At 40.7% G+C, this 24,285-nt stretch overlaps 1 protein-coding gene across 4 annotated transcripts in view; it reads right to left on the minus strand.

Annotated features, from left to right (window-relative positions):
* Positions 1-24,285, minus strand: part of PCSK5 (proprotein convertase subtilisin/kexin type 5) — a 299,939-nt gene that overhangs the window by 51,379 nt on the left and 224,275 nt on the right. For 2 of the 4 annotated variants that reach the window (XM_073345119.1, XM_073345120.1), the window contains exons 20-22: positions 23,309-23,424; positions 7,109-7,211; positions 2,251-2,387 (exon numbers count right to left, since the gene is read on the minus strand). In XM_073345119.1, the coding sequence (XP_073201220.1) occupies positions 2,251-2,387; positions 7,109-7,211; positions 23,309-23,424 (356 nt within the window). Of the gene's footprint in view, positions 1-2,250; positions 2,388-7,108; positions 7,212-20,616; positions 21,336-22,834; positions 23,097-23,308; positions 23,425-24,285 lie in introns of those variants that run through there. The other 2 variants (XM_073345121.1, XM_073345122.1) reach the window with 2 other exon arrangements.

Genomic DNA, 24,285 nt, shown 5'->3' on the forward strand with positions numbered 1-24,285 from the left:
TAAACTATTAGTAATGGGTAGTTACTCTGCTATAAAAAGAGGCATTGATACTCTTTTATTTTTACTTTTTGTGTGTGAGTTTTGGTTATTCATGAAAGTTGCAGAATGGATTCTAATCTACTCAGATCCTGATACTGTGACTGTTACCATGGTGTCTGCCTCTCTGGGAGCCCATAGAGATAGAAGTTCTGTATTGTTGCCCAGACTAGAGGCAGAATGGGCAGCAGCGGTGCAAGCTTTTTCCCACACTGCTGTGATCCTGACAAGCAGATACTGCCTATAGGGGTAAAAGTGTGGTTCAGCCTCTGTGTCCATTTGGTCTCAGCCTCTTGAATGAGACTGCCAATGTAGGTATTAATTAGTACGTATTGTAATAGTGTTTTTTGTGATGTAGACATCTATGTATTGAGAACCGGACTGAGACCATTGGCCCATGTATTTCACATTTGCCATGAAAGTGTCAATCAGATGCGAAAGATTTTGGGTCACTACCAACCTGGTCTGAATTTGAACTGGCTTCCTAGAAGTGAAAGGCTCCATATTCCCTTATCAATACTCTGAGTCATCAAGAACAATGAATAACAATTTAACTTAATTATTTTATAAAAAATGTTATTCAATTAGTATTTGGGGATCTTAATGGAAAATAATACCTAATGAAAAGAGAGGTTCTTTGGAAGATCATCTACACTTGAGAGATGTTAAGCCTGTCAAGGCAAGTGATTCAGATACCTTTGTCCTTACAGCAGCCTTGTGCTATGTTACTACCACTTGGTAGGGCAATGGCCTGTGTTCCTTTCACAGTCTGGCTGTATTAGCTAATTCAGCACTCCTGTCAAGCTTTTCTGAATTTATGATAGTGTAAGTTTTGCTTGCTCATTTAGTCATAAGTGATAATCAGAAATACCAACAGATTTATAGAATTATATGTATAAGTCTTGTAGCTGCTTGTTTGCCCATTGATCCATAGAGTTTCAGTACTTCTGACAACATAAAAAGTGGTTTAAGTAACATATTGTCAGGAAAACGGTATTCAAGGAAATATTGTGACAAAGTCACATAATCCATTCCTGTCTTTTCAGCAGCTGAATACTCTTTACTTTCAGTAACTTTTTAGACTATACCCCCACAAATCTAACATATGTTCATGTACAGTACTTTGGAGAAATCTACCATGCTCTACTGTAATTTCAAAGTAAAAAAGAATTCCTTAGATCATGGAATTCCCTGTATTGTCTGTTTAAATATAATCTGTATAATGATAACATTTGTTAAGAGATTAGATTCCTTTTGTGTGGATGGTAGCATTCTCTTTAGGAATGTGGAAGTGGGTTCTCTGTACATCTGCATCTGACCTAAGTCTGCTTTAGACAGGATCCTGGTGATCCCATAACTCCTATTATCTACCTTGTACTGCAATGACTGTTACTGTTGTGTCCTTCTTAGCTCCTGAAGAGCGGCATTTTCTGAGACTTACACATTCTCACTGTAATAGCTATTTGAAACATACATTTTTCACTGTTAAACAAAAGCACCAGAGCTGAAACATACATGTATTCCTACCAAAGTTGGTTGAAGTTTGGACTTTGGAGTCAGGCTTGAATCTACCTCTGTAATGTGCCTAAGCTAGAATATTGAATTAGAACACACACACCCCCACCAGTTGTGGCAAAGTTCAGACTTGGGTCAGAATCTGGATCTGAGCTTCATGACTCTGACACATGGCTCACCTTTGAATATAATTTAATATATTTCTTCCAGGCAGGGGGGCAGTTAGAAGCAGACCGAAGATGAAGCTATTGTGGCTATTATACATGTTTTGTTTAAGTGAATTGTGATGAAAGAGCAGACTTTTTTCTTGTCTGGGTTAGCACAAAAAGGCTTCCACGGTAGACTAGACTGCCTAGTGCAGCTTTTCTATTTCCAAACTTAGGTTTTCTATTTTATTCAACCAAAAACATTTCCTTTTTTAAACGTTTTTATTTTTGCCTCTCTAAAGACAGGCATAATTCCAAATACATTAGGCTGTCTTTGTTGGCCAAATAATGAACTGACACAAGAAGAACAGAATACATCTGTATTTTCAAGTGTTTTTCTTGCAAACTGAATTCCAGGACATTATACTGAGTTAAATCATGAGGATAGCCCGAAATGGTGGCAGAAGTTCCAGGACAGGATTAGGTCCTGAGAGCAGAGGCACAGAGAACCTAAGAGGCGAAGGAAAGAGTTGTAAGGAGAAATCTGACTTACCTGTACCACAAGCAGTACATTTGTTTGGTTCACTTCCACTGCAAGCTCTACAGGTATGATGGCACAAATGGCATTGGTTGTTAAATTCAAATTTCCCTTTGGGGCATTGCAGCACACACTGTCCATCATCAAAAAATCTGTGGTGGTAGAGAGAGGCAAAATGCCACAGTTAAAGTCTATAGCTGTCTCTTCATCTTTAAAGAAAACGTCCACCCTCACCCAGCTATATTTATTACTTATATTCTTTGCACATTGCTTTTCATTTCCCTTTGATTTTCTTTACAATATTTGGTAAGATAAAGTGGGAGGCCAGCTAAGCCTTTAACTTCAATCTTATACTTCAGATTTGAGTTTGACTTTTTTTTCCCCCACAGAAAATCACTTATCTTGATGTCTCTGTACCACAAGCTCTGAAATGTTCCTTATGTCTGTTAAAAAGAAGCCAAGAACATGTTTCTGTCACAGAAGTTATCTGTGAAAAAATCTAGGCCTCTGTCAAAGCTTTCTATTTGTTTCACTTTAAAGATTTGCTTTGAACTGCCCATGGGACTATTCAAAGTGCATAAAGTTAAACATTTGTGTAAATCTTCACAGGATTGGGGCTGAAGGGGCTGTCCCCATATGAGGGTTATTGTTGAATCCTATGAGGGTTATTGTTGAATACTTTTTATTGCTGGCTAATGACTCCTCTTCTCCAAAACTTTGTTGATGAGTCTGAAAGAACTGAGTGAATGTAGTAGCAACATAACTGGCTCAGGTATGCAATTATTTTATTTTTAATGGTTTTAATCTTAATAAGGGGAAAGGATACATATTATAATGATGTGGCCTATGAATAAATATGGAGAAATATATATGAAAGAAAAAGTTGAAGAAGTGGGCTAGAACCTCAAGATGTCTTAAATACAGCTAAGGAAAATAATGGAGAGGACTCTGTATGGCCTCATGCACTTCTGTGCTCACGTCCTTGACTGGACTGGCATTTATATATGTAGAGCCCGATCTTGATATGTGTTTAAAAGGACAATTAAGGATTGACTCCTTACTTTCTTAGCACTGATTTCAGGACAGTAGTTTCTCCATATTATGATAGCAACCAAGTTCTATTATAGAACCCTACTTTGTGCCCCTGTAATTTTGGTTTTGTGCATGGGTGAAAGTAAGGGGGTATGGGCCGGTATGGCGCACCAGTAAAATGTAGCCACCAGTACCGGCCCGTAACACTGACTTTAAAGTCATTGGGGGGGAGGGGGGGAGCCGCAAAAGGGGCAGTGATGACCCAGCAGGGCCGCCGATGGGGGGGCGCAAAAAGGGCACCGATATTAAAGCTTTAACATTGCTGCCCCTTTTGCCCCCTCAGCCCCCAGCTGCTGATGGGGGGGGGCAAAAGAAGTTGCTGCCCCGGGGCTGCAATTTAAAAGGACCCGGGGCTCTGACCGGTGCTACCGTTACTGCAGCAGTGCTGGCCAGAGCCCTGGGCCCTTTAAATTGCCGCTGGAGCCCCGGGCGACGCGGGCCGGGGAGCACAGATGGACTGGTTGGGGGACACTGACCCCCCCAGCCCCGCCCCTTCCGCCCAAGGCCACGCCCTTTGGGGGGGGCAGAGTGGCCCCATACTGGTAAGAGCTGCGTTTTACTTTCACCCCTGGTTTGGTGTGACAATCATCCAGATTTGTTCTGAAGGGAGATTGTTTCTGCAGAATTTGAGGACAATTTGTCAAATGGTCTTTTAGTTAGATATCATCTCAAAAGTACCCTGATTTGCAATGTTGATACTTGTGGGGATGGACAAACATGGCTGTGATGGCAAAACCACTGCTTTGTGGACACAAATTGGGTAGTGTGTACTTGTATCTTTGCCTCTGATTGGTTCCAACATCTTAGTTATGTGAAATGTGAAGAGGCCTGTAGCAAAACTTTGAAGAATATGACCAGAGCATTGCATTGCTAATGAAACCAAGGGAATTTTGCATGGCACCCGCCCTTCAGAAAGCTACGCTCTGGCAACTCTGCCTTGCCATTTTCTGAGCTACCCCATGTGCATGCCCAGCTTGGCAGGTGGAGCCCTGTGTCTGGGGGTACCAGGGCTAGGAAGAGGGCATGGCATTGGGGGAGAAGCTGAGCTACCACAGTCTGTCATTGCCCGTCCACCTGAAAGTCAGGGTCCACCCAAATTTCCACTCCTAGCTATGCCACTGGTTTGCTCACTCAGTGCAAAATAGTTCTCCAGGAGTGCCCCATAAATAAGCAGTTCCCGGAATGCTTCCTTTGAAAAAGTTTAGGAACAAACATATAGGATCAATGGGGAAGAGTTAAGAACTCCAGATGGTTGGAGAGAGAGAGACTCGCATACCTACATGTGGCATCCAGTAGACTTTATCTCTGTTCAGGAGACTAAGACTGATTTTTATCAACAAAGCTAGCCCAGTAAAGAGAGACCCTCTCTTGCCCTGGTCACTGTGTAGTCCTCATGATAGAAGCTGACAGCTCAGATCCTGATCCTGAGCTCAATAGATCACGGAATATACAGATTTAGAAAGGGAGGAGAAGTTGTTTTTTTAATTGAGAACTAAATTGTTTGGCTGGGAAAAACCAAATTTCCCTGATGCATTAAAAACAGATAATAGCATCCTGGGTTTCCGAACAAGGGAACAATGCCTAGAGGAGATTTCCCACAGAGAATGGGGATGTTCAGTGTTCTCATTTTCATAGGACTTCAGAAGGAAAAAACCCAATCTTTTCATCCTTTGTAGAAAAGGAAAAGAATTCTGCTGTAGGAGATCATCTCTCCTGAATTTTAGTCTGTATTAGAGTGCCATTCATTACACTCTTCAGTGTGAAACATTTAGAATCATAGGACTCTGAGACTTAAATAGGTCTATTTCCAATACATTACAAATAGTATCCACTGGAGCTATTTTCTCCCCTATAGTTTCCATTTGGATTTTTCTTTTATCTATTTTTGTTTTTGTTGTTTCTTTTTATTTTTGTATTTTCTTAGTAGATCTTTTATGACAGACAGAAGGAAAAAAACCTGACTCTCTTTGGAAGCCCTAGATGTAAAAAGAAAAAGAAAAAACTGGTGAGGGACTTGTTACGGTGAAATAAGAGCTTTGGAGCTTAACTCCCCTCTTCTCCAGTTGTATTATGTAGTGTAACCTGTGTAAGGAAAAGTACCTCTGCAAATGACCAACGTATATATTCTAGAATCCCAAAATTGGGGACAGAGGTGGAATAAATGTCTAGCCTTCTAGCTCCACACAAGACTGATAAATTCTGCTTGAAGCCAAATAGGAGGCAGCTAAAACTCTGGTTATGATCATAGCCTCCCAAAGGCCATGGAGACTCAAGGAAGAGAGGAGCTTGATCATTACAGCCTGGAACATTTAGGGGGTTTTGTGTTGTTTGTTATTATTGTAACAAACCTCGTAACTTTTATCATGGAACAATAAACAAGCAAACCTCCCCTCCCACACAAAAATCTGTGTTACAGTAACACAGAGGTTCCAGTTTACCACCCAGAAGAAGCATAGAACTTCAGCTCTGAGCCTGACACTCTGGCCGGACACACTGAGCCAAATTAATCCGTGGTATAACCCACCTAAAGGCAGTAGAGTTGCTTTAAGGATGAATTGACCCTGTACCGCTACTTGGTGTTTCTTGTTATTTCAGAGGTCTTGTCATAGACACTGGTGTTATAAATTGTATGTTTACTTGGTTTTTTTTGGTGTGTTCTTATGCCATGGAAAAAGCTTATAGGAGATTATTCTGGTCTCACACCAGTGTAAAAATGGAGTAACTCCACTGAGATCAGTGCAGTTACACCCGAGCAAAACTAATGTGAGTGCAGAATCAAGGCTACAACTTCTCTATTGGAAGAACATGGAATTTAAAACAAGAGACTATAATAGCTCCCTTGTATAAATAGCAGAGGTGAACCTGAGCTGCAGAATTCATATTAGATTCAAACTTTCCCAAAGTTTGAGCAGTGGTTCAGGTTGGGATTTAGTTCAGGACCTGCTCTAGTAAGGAAGTATTTAGATATATTTTAAATAAATAATTATGTCTTCGTTAGACAATAATCCCTTCAGGCCCTGTATGGTAATTGATCTCATGCCAGGTTACCATATAAATCAAATATGTGTCATGAAAACCAATGCAGATGTGGCAAGTCAAAAAATGGACTCCGAGTGTCTGAAGATATTGTCTACACTGCAATTGGACACCTGCGGCTAACTTGTGCCAGCTGACTTCGGCTTGTGGGGATCAGGCTAAGGGGCTGTTTAATTGTGGTGTAGATGTTTGGGCTCTGGCTGGGTCTGGGCTCTGGGACCCTCCTCCTCCTCCTTCAGGGTCCTAGAGTCTGGGCTTCAGCCCAAGCCCAGACATCTACATCGCAATTAAACAGACCTTTAGCCCAAGCCCCATGAACCCGCATCCGTTGGCACTGGCCAGCCATGGGTTTTAAATTGCAGTGTAGACATACCCTGTCTGTCACTGATCAGGGTCAGCCTGTCCCCTTTGTGGCATGTTAGAGGCCAAAACCTACTACCAACAGTTATGGTTTGCCTGTATGTCAGTCAGGGTTAGCTGATTTCACTGATTTAAGGAAAAAAGATTTTCTTCCCTCAGGGCCCATCTGGTTGAGCAGCTGTGCAAGCAATTGGTTTCATTTGTGCCACCTTTGTTCTCCTTCCTTGCTCTAATTTTGTTTGTCATACTCACTTGATTCACCTCATCGGGTTAATTAGTCTGTTTTTATGAGTTTGTACATCACCTAGTACAGTGGGACACAGATCCTGACCGGGGCTTCTACCTGCTACCACAATGTAAATAAATAACAACCACAATCACTTACCTTGTGATTGCACAGCCGACACAGTCATTCTGAGTTGGTCCTGTGCACTTAGAACAGGATGCTGCACAGAACAGACACCGATCCACACGCTCGGCATATTCCCCTGGCAAACAAAACCCAATCGTTTACTTAAGACCCACAGATCAAATAAAAAACTTTGTCCAATATGTTGCTAATTGAAAAGAATTAGACATCAAAGTTTTTTGAATTTCTGAAACCGGCAGTTCTCAGTTGTGTCAACAGGCAACCCACTGCTTGTGCCCTGGGTGCTGGAGCACTGTGTCTTTCGGAATGATGAGCCCAATGACTTGTTTTCTTTGAGTCTGCTTGAGTCTTATGAAGAATGCCTGTTAGTGGTTGAGCCAGCTCCTATTGGCTCAGCTTCTGGTTACAGGGGGGGCCTCTATTCTGGTGCACTCTGGAGAACTAGATTAAAGGACACTGCACGAAGGGTAACCGTTTGAGTCTCTGCTCCAGTTGTGTGTGGGATGCATGAGGAGTGAGTCCAGACAGCAGATGGGATTTTGAAGTAGTTCGGTGCACTACATTGCACTGTTTGGCAACCATCTGGTAGATATGAGATACATCACAACCATTCAGCTGCCTGCCTGCCTTTGCTATTTCTAACATGCGAACCACTGTGGTATCTCCATAAACATTTTGGTGCTAAATCTGAAAGGCAAACCTCAAGCAACTAAATGCACCCAGAATTGATTATGTCTTATCATTCTTGTGGACGACATAACCACAAATAAAGTAATTTCTTCTGAAAATGTTGGGGTTTGATTCTGATTTCACTTAGCTCATTTTGCCCCGAGGTAACTCCATAGATTTAATACCTAGTGCTTTTCATCAGATGTCAGTGGAGTCATTCCTGATTCTCACCAGTGTGAGATCAGACTGAGTCCTCTTGAGTCTCCCATGTTTACTATGATTGTTCAGAAACATGGCATGTTGTGTATTTGGTGCTATTTTATCTCTTTAGCAGAAACACATTCAAAGTGGTTGCAGAAAGATGCCACCTATATAGGACACATTAATGGGCTGCAGCAAACTCAGGGTGAATCCCTTTGGTGCTGATACAGTATTCTTACACTGCCAGTTTACAAGCCCCAGTGTAAGGCATGTGCTAAGGTCATATTCATAGCCTGTGCCACCACAAGAGATCCTAGAAGACTACTTTGCAACTCACAGGTAGCCAGGGATGGGTTTCTATAAGCTAAAGCCTGGACCAGCCCAAAATCAGGAGTGCATAATGGTCCTCTTTGTCCCCCTTACCTCTCCTCTTGGACTGTTCCTTCGGTTCTGTGCCTCCTGGAGACCTACACTTGCTTAGGGATATAGACACCCAATTACCTTTAAAATTAAAGAGAACTGGGTGTCCCAGTCCTCTCAGTGACTTTGAAAATCTCATCCTCTTTGGGCAGCGAGACTATAGCTGCTGCTGCGTGGTGCTGTAATACATGACATGTCCTTTTGTTTATTGGGTGCTCATTAAGACATGGTTACTGTGCTGCCTATCTATGCTCCCCATAACTCGTAGAGTAGCTAGAGTCCTTTGGCAAGTGACATGCCAGCCGTGTGTGTATTAAGCACTGTGTGGGGGCAGTGAATCTATCCATTGAACTGTTTTATAAGGCCCTAGATTAAATAAATGTGCCTATGTTATTTGGTTAGCAGGTAATCTATGCTAGTCAAGTACAGATATTTGACTGAATTTACTATCTGCTGCTTCATTCTTTAGCAACTGATTTAGCTGAGGATATGGTCTGGGCAGTGCGCCCTGGGAGGTAAATGAAGCCTGCAAATTCTGTGGATACCCCTAGGTGGAGAATTCTTCTCACTTGCATTGCTGCCTTGAAACTTGGGCTGTGCATGTGCATTGTGGGACTTAGGACACAGAAGAGTGGAGTGTCTTTTGGTTTTGGCTGTCTCTGTTTTGCTGAGTCCTCTGTTTTGCTGAGTCCTCCACAGTGTATGAAGGAGCAATGTCAGGAAGGGAGGCAGAAAAGCTATTATGTTAAGGCATGCTAGGGAACCTTTAGTGCACACCAGCAGGGTCTACCCAGTTAATGTAGGGCATTACCACACCATGTAGACAAGCCATAAAATAATGTTAATATACAAATATCTATTCCCTCTCACTCCAGACATATTAGCCACTCAATTTTTTATATAGGAGAAATCACTGGGATGATTTATGAACTAACGTCCTTCTCATTTTGAGTAAGGGCAGCAGACATATATAAAATGCCCAGACAGTGAGATCTCTATCCATGAGGAATTCTGCAGACATGTTTTACAAAGTCTGCAGGATCCCTTTGAATTCTCTATTAAAAATACACTGTTTTTGCAAATAATCTGGGATTTACAGGAATTGTTAGCATGTTTTTAGCTATTGTTCTTCCTTTTTCCAGCCGTGAAAGAAAATATTGAGGTTTTCTATATATATAAAGCAAAACAACAACCCCCCCTTTGTTTTTAAGCACCTTTTCTTTGCAAGTCCCAGAGGTAACCAAAATATTTAGGCGTCTCTCTGTGTGTGAGTACGTACAGACACAGAATTTATATATTAACACTTCTATGGTGCTTTTCAGCCATAGATCTCAACGGACTTTAGCATATTTATATGTGCCTATTTGGATGGGTATCCCTCTGTTTATATAATCTCTCTAGACTGTGTAAGTGAGATCTTCAGCTGGTGTAAATTGGCATAGATCCACTGAAGTTATCTGAGGTGTGCTGATTTACACCAGCTCAGGATCTGGCCCATAAATATATATATCATATAATGGGGTGATGATAAAGATGTGATAAACTAACCATTTGACATTGAATTGAGTACAGTTTTGTGCATTCACACTTGTGTAACTGAGATAAAATTTGGCCTTCATTAATTAGTCCTCACTGCACCCTGTAAATACTATTATGCCTTTACAGAGAGAAAGTGAGGCATAGATAGGTTATATGATTTGCCCTAGGTCAAATAATGACAGAGCCGGAATTAAAGCCTTTATCTCCTGACTTTCAGGCCAGTGGTGTACTCACTAGATTACAGTCCACTTCACAAACACTGTATTCCCACAATTAGCAATCCCATTTTTAGATTACTATAGTGTAAAGGTGTTATGATACGGAAGCACATCCGTACAAATGACTTTTTCAGAATATGGCAGATAAACAGATACTTTTCCCAACAGAAACTTGATATAAAAATAACCACGTTCCTTAGGGTCAGGTTCTGTCTTCTGTATATTTTGTGTGATGTTTGTAAGCACAATGTTTGATGCTATAAAATAACTAGGCAACACTAGAATACATGCACATTCCACATTGAAGATTCTGATGGCTCATTGCTTGGGAGGGTGCTCATGATTTCTCATGGTTGTAGCATCCCTCAGTAGATGTTACCCTTCTATTAAATCATTCCTTATCTGATATTGTTGTTTTGGTTGTAATTTATATTCTGAAAGCTTTTCGTTGTTTCTTCATCTCTGTTAAATTCACTTTATTTGGCAACAGTGATAGACTCTGTGTCCTGTATAGGATCACTCAGTCTGGAGCCACTAATTCATATACCTCAGAATACCCCCCTTCCAAACCCTCCCCACATGGCATCAGTGGTGAGTTTTAAAAGGCCTTTGTTATTTCTTTGTTACTTCCTCCATCTGAAGTGCTGTAATTCATTTCAGCTGCCCTGGATTAGTGCCAGTTGAAGGCCAGTCCTTTGCTAGCTGAATCTTTAATTTGCAGCCTCTTAAAACACACTGTTATAAGAGTGAACATCAGAAATTGCCTATGTTCTGGGCCTCTGATTTCACAAGTCACAGCTATGGTTGTAGAACTGTCATTAAACATTAATACAATGCATTTTTTTCTGTGGAAATTAAAATAGTTAATGCTGAAATGCTGAAAGAAGATTTTTAAACTATACTACAGAACTATTTGTTAACTTGACGTACTTGCCTAGGGCTAAAAAATGCGTAACCCTTCCTCCCCCTTCAGACATTGGTAGCTAGCTGACGACCTGCAAAACCTGCACCCTTTTACTTTATTCTGCAAGGTATCCATGTCATGCATGTAACTGGGAAATAACACTAGATCATTTTAAAAAGTAATTTTACCACCTTTAAACATACTTTTCCACTGTACCTCATTTCAAGGGAAATCACTCCTTTTTCGTCCCAAAGGGTGTGTCTACACTGGACTCAAACACCCATGGCCGCAGAGCTGTAAAATTGCAGAGTAGATGTTCAGACTTGGGCTGGAGCCTGAGCTCTGAGAGTGGAGAAAGTGCCAGAGCTCAGGTTCCAGCACGAGCCCAAACATCTACCCTGCAATTTTACAGCCCCACAGCCCGAACCAGCTGACATGGGCCAGCCACAGGTGTTTCATTACAGTGTAGCCACACCCAAAGATTAGCCCTGTTCCGTGCAAACAGGGCGTTCCCCTCAGCTGCCACTTTTATTGCTGAAAATTATTTACATAATCACAACAAAACCATGAAACTGGGCTTATAACAGAAGTTAGTTATGTTAAGGGCATGAAACCCACTGCATGTTAAGTTTCCTCTGTGAATAATGCTTTGTATCCCTCATTTGAGATCTTTGGCGCATACTGCATTCGACATTTGGATTTTGGCAGGTTGCAAAGTATGGCTTTAATTGTTTATAGTATTGTTATAATTAATAATAAGCACTACAGTAATACATACAATACATAATTAATAATACTTAGTTCTTGTATAGCACTTTTCATCAGCAGATCAAAAAGTGTTTTGAAAAGGAGAATAAGCACCATTATCCCCTTTTCACAGATGGGAAACCTGAGGCACAGAGAGGGGAAGTGTCTTGCTCAAGGTCACCTAGCAGGTCTGTGGCAGATTTGGGTATTAGAACCCAGGTCTCCTGAGTCCCAGGCCACTGCTCTAGCCAGTGTACCCTTACCCTTACCATGTAAAAACTGCTTTTTTCGAGTTTGTCTTGCATAAATTATTTTGATTGCTGTTATTTTAGTAATATTTACCACCAGTGCAGGTGATGCTGTAAAATACACAGTAGGTCATAGCCCTGCCCAGATACACAACAGAAAATGCACTGGGAGGCCCAAAGTATGATGCTAATTTACTGTCTGATTCCTCAAGATGGTGAATACTACCCCAAAAGTCATTCTGGCTGAGCACTTACCCAGCCCTCCTTACCGTAGTATTGCAGCACCTGACAATCTTTAATTAATTTTATTCTCACAACCCCCTTTTGGGGTTTGGAGGTATTGTGATCAGTATTACAGATGGGGGAACTGGCGTGATTAAGTGAATGGCCCATGGTCATATAAGAAGTCTGTAGTTAACCCCAGAACTGAACCCTTCTGGTGTCTTCTGAGTGTTATATCCACCAAACCATCTTCCCCTAACTTCACTAGGAGTTGAGAGAACGCAGCACGAGGAAGTGACTCAAAGGATTGGGTCCTTAGAGCAATTTTATTTAAAAAAAACCCCACATTACTGAGGGCTTGGTGACAGCAGCTTCATTGCTAGAGGCAGGGCTCAGCATTGGTGGGCTTTGGGGCAGATAATGAATTTGAAGAAAGCATAGAGTTTCATAGAGTTTAAGGCCAGAAAGGAACATTAGGTCGGCTAGTTTGGCCTCTTGTATATCACATACCATTCAATTTCACCTCGTTACTCTGTAATGAGCCCAATAACTTGTGTTTGGCCAAAGCATCCAATTTTGATCTCAAGACAGCAAGGGCTGAGAATCCAGCACTCACCTAGCAGTCTGTTCCAATGGTTAATCGCCCTATCAAAAATTTGTGCCTAATTTCTAAATGGCATTTGGCTAATTGGGTTCAGCTTCCAGCCAGTGGTTCTTGTTATGCTGTTATTTGCTTGATTGAAGAGCCTGTTAGAACCCAGTATTTTTCTCCCTGGGCTGGTACTTGTACACTGTAATCAAGTTGCCTCTGAATCTAAGCATGGGATCGGTTGCACTGGGATTTGGGAAAACGCTCTGGGTGTACAGGGGAGGGTGCACAAATCTGAGTGAGGGATCCATAAGTGTTTAAGCTTTGGGGTGAATTTTCAAATGTGCCTACATGGCAGTCTTGTTTTCAAAAGCAACTGAGGTAGCAAGTCCCACTGACTTTTAGTAAGACTGAAAAAATGGAACCTCAGCTCCCACTTCCCTTCTGGTGATCCAATCATCCTTGAGGGTCAGAACAGACCAGGGATTCCATTCCCCCAGCAAAGATGCTTTGTGCAGAGTTAGATGTGGTGATTATAGGATGTAAGGGTCTTCTGTTTCAGGTTTAGCAGAGATCACATAATGCTTCAGGTTGGACTTGAAGCAGGATGTAGAGAAGAAAGGCTTTGTCAACTGCAGTATTTTGCATAACCCTCAATTCTTGTCTCCTCTGAATAAACACATGTACATCTGCTGTATCTGTCCTTTTGCCAAAACAGCTTGAAGTTTATGCTCACTGCTATTTATTATTTGTCTATGGTAGTGCCCACAGTCTCCAATCAGGGATTGGTGCCCTATTCTGTTAGGCACAGCGCTAATATGGGAAAAGATAGTCCTTCCACCAAAGAGCTCAGATATTTGCCATAATTTAAAAAAAAAAACAGTTTTTAAATTACCATTGGTAATAACAACCCAAAATGTGTTTTCCTCCATTGAGTCAGCACATCCATCGGTCACTTGAGAGGAGTCCTGAGCTACTGCTAAAACTAATGAGAAGTGGGTTGGAGACTGAGAGAACCTCATGTTCCTCTCCACAGACCCCTTATGATGGAGACCAAGACTCACGTTATAAGCTCAAACAGCACAAATGCATTGGCCACCACCACCACCAAATGCAGGAGGTTCCTAATGTGGAACTAAGAGGGGAAGAACTGTTTTAACTGTGTCTTCATTATGTGAGTTAGCACAGTCGGGTATTGAGATCTTTTGGTGCTCAGATAGTATGGTGATGGAAGGATGGATGATGGATAATTTTTTTACCAGTTTTATTGTTGCGGTTAACAAATTGTATTGGGTCATCCCTTAGTTGTCAGCTCCCACTAGCTGTTCCTTATAATGCTAGAGTGGATCTGTCCCTGCCTAGTGAGTAGTTGACAAAGGCTAAAGGGGTTGGAATGGATCCACATGTTGTTTTTTGCCAGGCCCGCTGACAGAAATTCCGGGTCCCAGGGCCAGGGCTGTCCCCAGGGAGGTCGGCCGCCTACACTGGCCCCCGGGCCCTTTAAAATCATCCAGGCCCCATGGCAATGGCCCCCTTTTGCCCCCCAGTCAGCGGGCCTGGTTATTACCTCTGTTACATTACTTCCAAAAGGAAAGGAACTGTGAGTGGTTTTGGCCAATGGGTGAATAAAGTTCTCCAAACAAGTGGATAGGAACTTGAGGTAAACTAGCTACACAAGGAGTTCCCAGCACACAGGAGTTGCTCTCCATAATTGGTGTGATCTTGTCAGTATGTATACTGCTTTTACAATAACAGTGTTATACATCTCCAAAATGAAAGAAAAGCGATGTTCCATGGAGCACAGTGGGAAAAGGCCAGCCTTGAAATGTGATGTTGTTTTTCCATAAAAAACCTTCATGAAATCCATCTTACACTCTGTAAAGATGGCAATAAATTAATAATTGTGAATGTGGGCTTGATCCATAACCAACCACCCCCAGATCTGGCAGTGAGTCCATGAGATACTCAAGAAATGAAACAAAAAGAAAACGCCTGGCACTATATGAAGGTGCAGCGTTTGCTGCTGACTGAAGAGACCTCCTTTTAAATACTTGGGAGTTCTTTCTACAGCGTTCACTCCCTTGTCTGCATTTCACATAGCAGAAGTGAAACTTCACTTACTTATTGGGGAATAGATATTGTGGTGATCCAGAGACAAACTCCTTCTAGTATCTGCTAACTATAGTACATGTGTAACTGAGTATGGAACTGATTCTGCTACCTTTACCAGCACAGAGTAACACATTCATGAGCAATTCCATTGATTTTGCTGGGATACTCAGTATGAGGGTTTCAGAAACGGGTCCTTTTAAAATAATGGGCTTGACTCAAGCCTAGGTGAGAGGTCCAATATTGCTGTGCTCTAGGTGCCCTGGACTTAACCAAAATTTTCCAGGACATCATAGGTCCAAGTCCTGCTCTGTTGGCTAGTGCAGAGGTGGAGAATAGAGATGTGGTTACATTTGGCATATAACGTTTGTTGGTGATGGCAGCATATGCACCAAATAGATGGACATGACCCTAGTAAGCAGCTGTTGGCACATTAACAAGGCTCAGTTGCGAGCATATAGCAATTTGCTAAGTAATGATACTTTCATCCGTAGAGGAGGAAAGGAAGCCCTTCCCACACCAGTATTCTTGGCGGGTGGTAAACTGAACTGGTCAAAAACCAGGAAAACAATGTTGTGCAAAATGTTGAAACTTCCAAGTTGTTTCTCTTTTGCAGGGTTAAGAATGGATACATGTTTCCATGATTTTTTAACATGTTCATCAAAATAGTTTTTTGTTACAATACATCGTTCCCCAAAGAGAGGGAGCCTGCAAAACTTTTTAGAGAAAAAAAAAAGAGAACTTTCCAGTGTCAACTTCCAGTGTAAGTAGACGGGATCAAAAATAAGGTGCATTGGTACTGCTGAGGATGAATGCACTCTGGACGCAGACTTATCTCTACATTCCCCTTACAGTCACTTTTCCCACTCACCAGGCAGTCTTTGTTGCTCAGAAAAATGCTGAGGGTGTATTTTTTGAGGTGGTGGTGTACAGCGAGAAGATGGGTCAAGCTTTTTTACAAAAAAAAAGGGGGCTGTTACAAAAAATAATTAAATCTTTCATTTAAAAAAACGGAGCCTTTCTGTACTGGGCAGTTGTACTTACTAGTTTAATAGCTCATTGAAATTCTGCCTGTTCTCCTGAGATATGTTGGTTATGCTGTGAGACTCTTTCTGGATCACCGTTCGATAGGCCTCATTATCTCCCAGGCTCCAATTTAGGGAGGCACTTAAGCACATTCTTAATCCCCACTGAGGTCAATGGGAAGTCACCATGAGCCTTTTTGAACAGGGAGGGAGACAAGCACACGTTTTATCATAGTTGTGAAATGGCTTAAGTAAAGTATGATTGTTAAAAAATCTCTGTTGCCACTTTTTGAACTGTGATATAAATAAAGGCAGATATGTTCTTCAGCAGGCAGGATGGAGAAAAGGGGTAAACTGCTCCATGTAACAAAGTTTCTGAACTTCAATGAAGTGGTTTGTCTGTATCTATCATGTACTCATTATTAGTACTGGATCTCAAATATTGAAGAGCAACTCCTCACAAATGAAGCAGAAGGAGGACTGATCGTGTCGTGAGAAAAAAATTACATAGCAAAGGAAGATACTTTCTTGGCAAATTTAGGGCCCATTTCTGCAGAACTCACTCATGATTAATCTCATTGGCTACAACGGGACTACAGGTATATGGATTATCATGTGAGTAGGGTGGGCTAGAATGCTGGCCAGCCTCCTCTAAAACTCTGTAATAACAATGCTTATAAAACACTGGATTCCATTACTAGACACATCAATGAAAGATGGCTGGCTAATGCTCCAACTTTATGCTACAAAGTATTACATTCAGGAGTAAGACTCAGTTCAGCAGTTGCCTGTCTGAGAGGCTCTACAGTAGGGATCGGCAACCTTTGGCATGCGGTCCGTCAGGGAAAGCCACTAGCAGGCCGGGACGGTTTGTTTACCTGCAGTGCCCGCAGGTTTGGCCAATTGCAGCTCCCACTGGCCGCGGTTTGCCGTCCCAGGCCAATAGGGGCTGCAGAAAGAGGGGGCCTGGCCTGCACCACTTCCCGCAGCCCCCATTGGCCTGGAACAGCAAATTGCGGCCAGTGGGATCTGCGATCACCCGAACCTGCAGACGCTGCAGGTAAACAAACCATCCCAGCCTGCCAGTGGCTTTCCCTGATGGGCCGCATGGCAAAGATTGCCGATCCCTGCTCTACAGCTTAGTGTTTAAAGATATGCGTTCTGGAAAAGCTATTTGGCCAATATTAACATGACTGTACTATCACTTTTTGCATGCTCTCCTCGCAGAGGACAATATGTTGAGAATGCAACACAACCAAATTGGTGAAATGCCCAGCAACAGTATCAACAATAGAAAGATGAAAATGGAAGCAGAGTGCAGAAGTTCTTCATGCAACAAACAACTAAGGTATCAACTGATTTTCTTTGGGCCAGATTGTGGCCTGCAAGGGAGTGGTGGGGCGTACTGCGCACACATTCTTCCTTGGGCCATTTTTGCCACTTCCTGTGCAGCGTGACTATGTCCCTCCCTGGCACAGGTGGGCGAGAAGGCAGGCAGTGGGTGGCCCTGTGACTGTCTCCCCAGTGTGCTTATAGAGTAATTATACCAGCGTGTTGGAGGGGGGGAGAGGGGGTGTACGCTGCAACAGGCTGAAGTTCACGCTCTCCCAGGAGCAGCGGGGAGAGTGTGATCGCTGATCTAGCCCTTTATTTTTAAGTGGTTTTAGAGCTAGCAAAAGGTACTGGATTGAAAACCACTACAGAACATACTCTGATTGGGCAGCTGAAGTGCAGGCTTCCTCAGACTGCCCTCCCTGACTCTGAAGACCTGTGGATGAAAGGTCATTCAATCTCCAAGCCCATTCAGTTCTTCATCTCTCAGCTGAGATGCTCAACAAAGGTATCAATTAACATCAATAAAGGCTCCAAACCTGTACCATTGGAATGCTGCCTCCATGTGGAGGCCTGGTGACTTCAGTGAGGGTCTTCACGGGTGCAGCAATCTGCCTGTGAACAGTCATTTATAAGCACAGAGCCCAATGCAGTGCTTTTGTGGTACTGACATCTATGCACTGGGAAATAATGGAGATCAGCAATCCATTGCACAATGGACACCTCTGGCTGCCTAACGGGAAACGTAATGTCTTACCCTAATCTATTCCTAACCACCTCGGCAATTAGGTAGGTATGGATCTGGGTTTTAATCCTAAATATGAAAGAAACTGGTCTGATAATTACTGTTATGGATCAGAAGAAGTCGAAGCTATTCTGCATCAGAATTCAGCTTCAGTTGTGTTTCTACAGCACAAAAAGTAACCTCCATCAAAAACAGGTGTTTCTGCCATGATAAATACCACTGCTTTTCAAAACGTCAATACATTCACTAAAAACAAAAACCAACCCCCTCCCCCACTTTGTCGCAATGACTTATATGTGATATCAAACTGCTTTTTAACATAAAAATTACCTTCCTCTCCTAACGTGAGATACTTTACATATCAACAATCATCAACATGTGTTTCCAGACCAAAGCAACAGGAACTTAGGTTAATTTAATAGAAAAAATAAAATATGGAATAACATTGATTTTGGCCAGTATCAATTACAACAGTACTACTCTATTTTACAAATAACAACTGAACATTTTACACATGTACAGTATTTTTCAGTAAAAATGGATTTGGATTTAACAATGTGTCAGTATTTTAAAAAGAAAACAAAGATATTAATTTCTTCTCTATAATAGTGTTAGAGACATTTGTAAGTATCCAAACAAATTCTTTACAATCCATTACATAATTATATCTCAATTATGAATATATATATATATATTTATATATAATATATAATATTAACTTAAACTTTGAAAGCATTATGTTCTAGTTAATAATGTTATTAGAGTAATAAGGACGTAACAGACTAGTAGTTAAACTAGCACAAATAAAGTCGTCATGACTTTGAATGTTTAGCAGGAAATTTAATGAACACCAAAGGAACGTCACAGTTCTTTTACTATCATAGAAAATGGGATGTCTGTAGGAATTCAGCTGTTCTCTGGGAAAAGGAACATATTGTTTCTACTGGCACCAGTGCTTACATTTGTAAAATTTAGGGACAGATTTCATATTGAAAAAAGGGAAGTCTAGAAGTTCTGTTTCTACGATATATGTTTTTACAGAAATGTTTTCCATTTTCCATTTGTGTGTCACTGATCGTCGCACCCAGATTACTTTTGTACAGAAGGAAGACTTGTTTTAGGCCAGGTCTACACTACCGCTGCTGGTCAATCTAAGCTATGCAATTTGAGTTATGTTAGTAGTGTAACTCAAGTCAATGTAGCTTAGATCTACTTACTGCAGGGTCCACACTTCTCTATATTGACGGGAGATGCTCTCCCACCGACATTGCTTCCACCTCTCATTGTGGTGCAGTAGAGAAATCGATGGAAGAGCGCTCTCCCATCGATTGAGCATGTCTTCACTAGACCTGCTAAATCGAAGCCATTATGCCAATTTAGCTCTGTAGTGAAGAAAAGCCCTTAATCAAATCAATATCTTTGAAATTTAATTTACTACATTTCACCTAATTAATGTGTGTCTAGCAATATGCTAATAGGAACATATAAAAATATGTTGACTGGGAATGATGTGTAACTAGAAAAGGAAACACAGGAGCCCTATTCCTCTCTCACTTAAACTGGCTTCACTGGGGTTAGTCCCAATTTATACCATTGTTGATTAAGAGCAGCTTAAGGCCCAGACTACCAAGAGGGATATTATTACACAAAATCCAAACTGGATAGACATCGTCTCTTGATGTAAATGTATTGATCTAAATGTAGTTACTCCAAGGGTTGAATTTGACCCAGTGTATCAGTTCCAGTTATAGGGCCCAGTCCTGTAAACACCTACTTCTGGATGTAGTATCACTGAAATCTACGTATTAGCACTGTGACTAGTGGTACACGTTTGCAGGATTGGGCCCCCTGTTTGCTAAAATACAAGATAAGATTATACAACTACTACTTAAGTGGTACCTGTGTGCTACAGACTTGAGTTTACAAAATACTTTCATTCATGAAAAATAAGAGGACCAGCTCCTTTTGGAATTTGTTCACAATAGGAAGAATGCCCTTGTCAAAACGTAGGTGTTATTGGAATGTTACATTTTATTCCAAATAGCAACACCTAAGCCGTGGTCTACACGAGGGGGGGCGGGAATCGATCTACGTTACACAACTTCAACTACGTGAATAATGTAGCTGAAGTCGATGTACTTAAGATCGACTTACTGTGGTGTCTCCACCGCAGTGAGTCGACAGCTGCCACTCCCCTGTCGACTCTGCCTGCACCTCTCACGGCGCTGGAGTACAGGAGTTGACGGGAGAGCACTCGGGGGTCGATTTATCACGTCTAGACTAGACGCGATAAATTGATCCCCGCTGGATCTGATGGGTAGTGAAGACAATTTGTTCACAATAGGAAGAATGCCCTTGTCAAAACTTAGGTGTTATTGGAATGTTACATTTTATTCCAAATAGCTTTGACAATTTAAAGAAAGAAATTAAAATCCCAGAATAGCAGTTAAGAAGCTAACTGTCTAATAACCAGATCTATATAACTGGGGTGGAGAAGCAAAATGTATGTAAATACTGCATGATGCAAAAAACAGCACACAGCATAGGACACAAAGTAAGAAATATGTGTGGAATTGATCACTTTTTAATTTATTTTTAATACTGATACAAAGGATGCAGAACATAGTCCCACATATAAAGATGTTTTTAATTCCCTCAAGGGCTGGTTTTCTTAAGTTCCCCGTGACAATATATAAGCACAAAAAAAGACTGATGCGAGTATTTTTTTGTTTTTGTTTTGTTTTAATCCATGTAAACTTGTGTCGTATTCTTGAAACACTCTTTAAACATCTTGAAGGGGAAACAAGCAGGAAAAAAAAAAGGGAAAGGAAGAAAAAGGACCATCAAAAACAGGGATAATCCTAAGGTTGACAGGAAATCAAATAATTACTTTAATGTTAATTTTGGCATCAATGCTTTGGTCACACAATACTGACTGTGATCCCGGATGCTTAGCTCTAAACACCCAGTTATGAAAGGTAGGCTTGTTGTAGTTTTTTCCATTAAAGTTCCAACAAACAGTTCACCATCTCCCCTGACAAAGAGGAGAGAGAGAGAGAGAAAGAGGTGGCTTGCTTTTTTTTTCTTTTTTCTTTTTTTTAATAATATGGATTAATCTATAAGTCTACAGGAGCAAGAGGATTCTGGGAGGTACCAGTTCACCCTTTGTGTGTACATGTTCTGCAACACAGTTGCTGAAGTACTTTCCTTTGACACAGATTGTTCTTTTTCACTAGCATACAGAATCCTCCCTCGGCCCAAGATTCTTCCGTTGCTTCCGGAGGTCAGCGATAGAGGGAGGGGGCAAGTTGAAGATTTGAAGAGCATGGTGTACAACGGAGGAAGATTTAATTGGTCAGACAGGCAGATTTGATGGAAGAGACCATTCAGGAGCAGGTAGCAAGTAGGAAATTTGGTCCATCAAAAGGAATTTCAGTCAACAACATTTTTTTTTTTCAAGAAGAAATATTGTGTTGTCCGACAGGGAGTGATTGGTATCCATTTGTGAAAGAGAAAAAAAAAAGATTAGAAAAAGAATAATTAGAAAACAGTGATAAATACAGTGAAGGATTTTTTCTGAGTTATTATGAATCAAAAGGATATAACAGTCATATCACAGAAAGAGAATAAAACATTCTAAACAGAAATTGAACCTTTGTAAGTCTGACAAGCAACCAATGCTTCTTGATCCCCTGCCGGTAATATAAGATCCTCCTTCTTTGAAAATTATAAGTAACATTATTACTTCTGTGTTTGTCCTCCTAGGCTACTGTAATAAAAATAACACCATTTGCATGAGCACCTTCTCAATGCCTGCTGACTTCAATGGGAGTGGAGAGTGCTCAGTACTTCCTCGGACTTCTCAGCTTCTGGAAGGATTGAGCCATATGCCAATAAAATGATGATTTAGTTATTTCTGTGCATGTTGGTCTTGTACCATTTTGTTTTTGTATCCACAGATGCTACTCTAATTTGTACAAGTGGGCAGAGGAAAGCACTTGTGTGTGTGTACATAATATTTTTCACAAAAAGCATGGTGTGAAACAGTCACGGAAAGTGAGAGGCTGGTATAATCATGTTCACACAAAAGAGTATTTCTAATGAAATTTACTTTGCCTAAGCTCCTTTCTTTTTCAGCTCAACATCAATAACAATCCATGAAAAGTACAAGAAACAAAATTCTGCCCTCAGTGATGCCCATCTGTGCAAACTCATTGAGGCTGCACAGGTATAAATGAGGACATATGTTAGCCGAAGCAGTACCAGACCCAACAAGTATTGCAACATATTGCTGATATGCAAGAGGATACTGTGAGTACACGACTTTAATTTTCTTTTTACTACTAGCTTTATCTGACTTGAAAGTGTAAACTGACTAACATGATCTATAAATGTCCAAAGAAGCACTATGAGTCCAATCCTGCTTCCATTGAATCAATGGTAAAATGCTAATTTGACTTAAATGGGAGCTAAATGGGCCCCAGAATCATCATTAGTTCTTACTATATTTGCTTTGTCAGATATTTGCCCCACTGTGTGTAACACTAAGCTTCTGTTCTGAAATGATCTCACTTGTTGAATTGGACCGTACCTGCAATGACCTTAGGTAGTAACACCTTCAGGAAAAGGACCCTGTTATCTCTTTAACTGTTAACACACTTTGTTGCTTTAAATAATATAGTAATGAAGCTAATAATATGCAGTTAGAGCAATGCTGTATTAAATGCAACAAATTGCTTAGAGAATGCCAAAATCTCCATTATGAAGATAGTATAATATTTTCAAATTGTCTCTATTTCCCTTTGCTATTCATTCACATAATTCAATTAAGGTTATTGAGAGTTAACATCACATTAGTTGTCAACATCTTTACAGTTTAGAAGGGCAAATCAGACACAGATGAATCTTTCAGTTAAGAGTGCATTAAGATAGTCACAAGAAAAATCTTTCTAAGGAAATGCCCATTACAAAACAAATGAGGTGGAAATCATGGGCTAAAGCTCAGAATGGGGTCTGTGAAAGAAAAGAATGGGGTCTGTGAAACAAAAATAATCCATATTATATATTTGCCCCATGTATAAATCTGAAAATATAACAAAATAATAATTTAGAAATAATCATTTAAATAATCAATTAACAATCATCTAGAAATACTTCAAGAAGCCAAACCAACACAAAACGTGGAACAATTAAGTTAACTTTGATGCCAACAAAAGGAGTATTTTTGAGAAAAATAATAATACTCACCATCCTTACAGACTGTTCCAATTACACAGACCCCGGTATCTAAGATATAGCCATTTGGACAAGTTGTACAGTTTTTGTCTCCTTGACCACTGCATTCCAAGCAGCTGGCATCACATCTTTAAACAAAACAAAAGCCAGAAGTTATCACAATTGCCACTAAGCAACAACAGGAATTTCCATCACACTGTCTCAGTTAAGTTCTCGTCACTGAGATAATTCATATTCTTTTATTTAATGATAATGACTTGATTCTGAAAATTTTGAAACGAAGTACAGCAGGTAGAAGTAACCAGTCACATTTATAAAATACATTAGGCATCCATAAACTGGACAAAACTACACAGGGAGATAAGGATCAAAAAGTAAAGCATGTCACAGAAGATTAAAGGAGTATTATGTGTTTTCTGTGGAAAGCTGTAACAAAAGGTGATTCCCAATGCTGCCCCCGTCAAAGAGAGTTTGTCCAAAGTCAAAAAATAAGAGCTTCAGAAGGGCCTGAATTGTACTTTACAAAGATGTGCAAAAAACTCTGTCCCTTTCAAATAAAACTCAGCAAAATCTTGCCAAGCCTTGTCCATCAAGTATTTCTGCTCCATAGCTGGTTGTGTATAGCTGAGGAACTGAATGGTCCATATGAATGGCAATTTACCTCTTGGCAAATGGCTACTATTGCTTCTTTAATGGAAAAGAACAGCCCCTCTGCTAGATCTGTTAACTAGTTACCATATTTTTATGCCTGTAAATTCAAATTGCTTAATAAAATCTTGATTTAAATAAGCAGAACACATACACACGCGCACTGAAATCCATTTTAAAAGCCCTTATTTAAAAATTACAATCAAGTTAACAATTCTTGCTTTCTTCCCATAGTTTGCTGAGCATACTGTGTATTCTCTTATTCTCAACACCCAGAAATGTGTTCTACAATGTCATAACATTCTATTATTTAATCCAATTTACACAGTAGTACATGTATG

This window comes from Lepidochelys kempii, chromosome 5, assembly GCF_965140265.1.
Source record: "Lepidochelys kempii isolate rLepKem1 chromosome 5, rLepKem1.hap2, whole genome shotgun sequence".
NCBI classification, from domain to species: Eukaryota; Metazoa; Chordata; order Testudines; family Cheloniidae; genus Lepidochelys; species Lepidochelys kempii.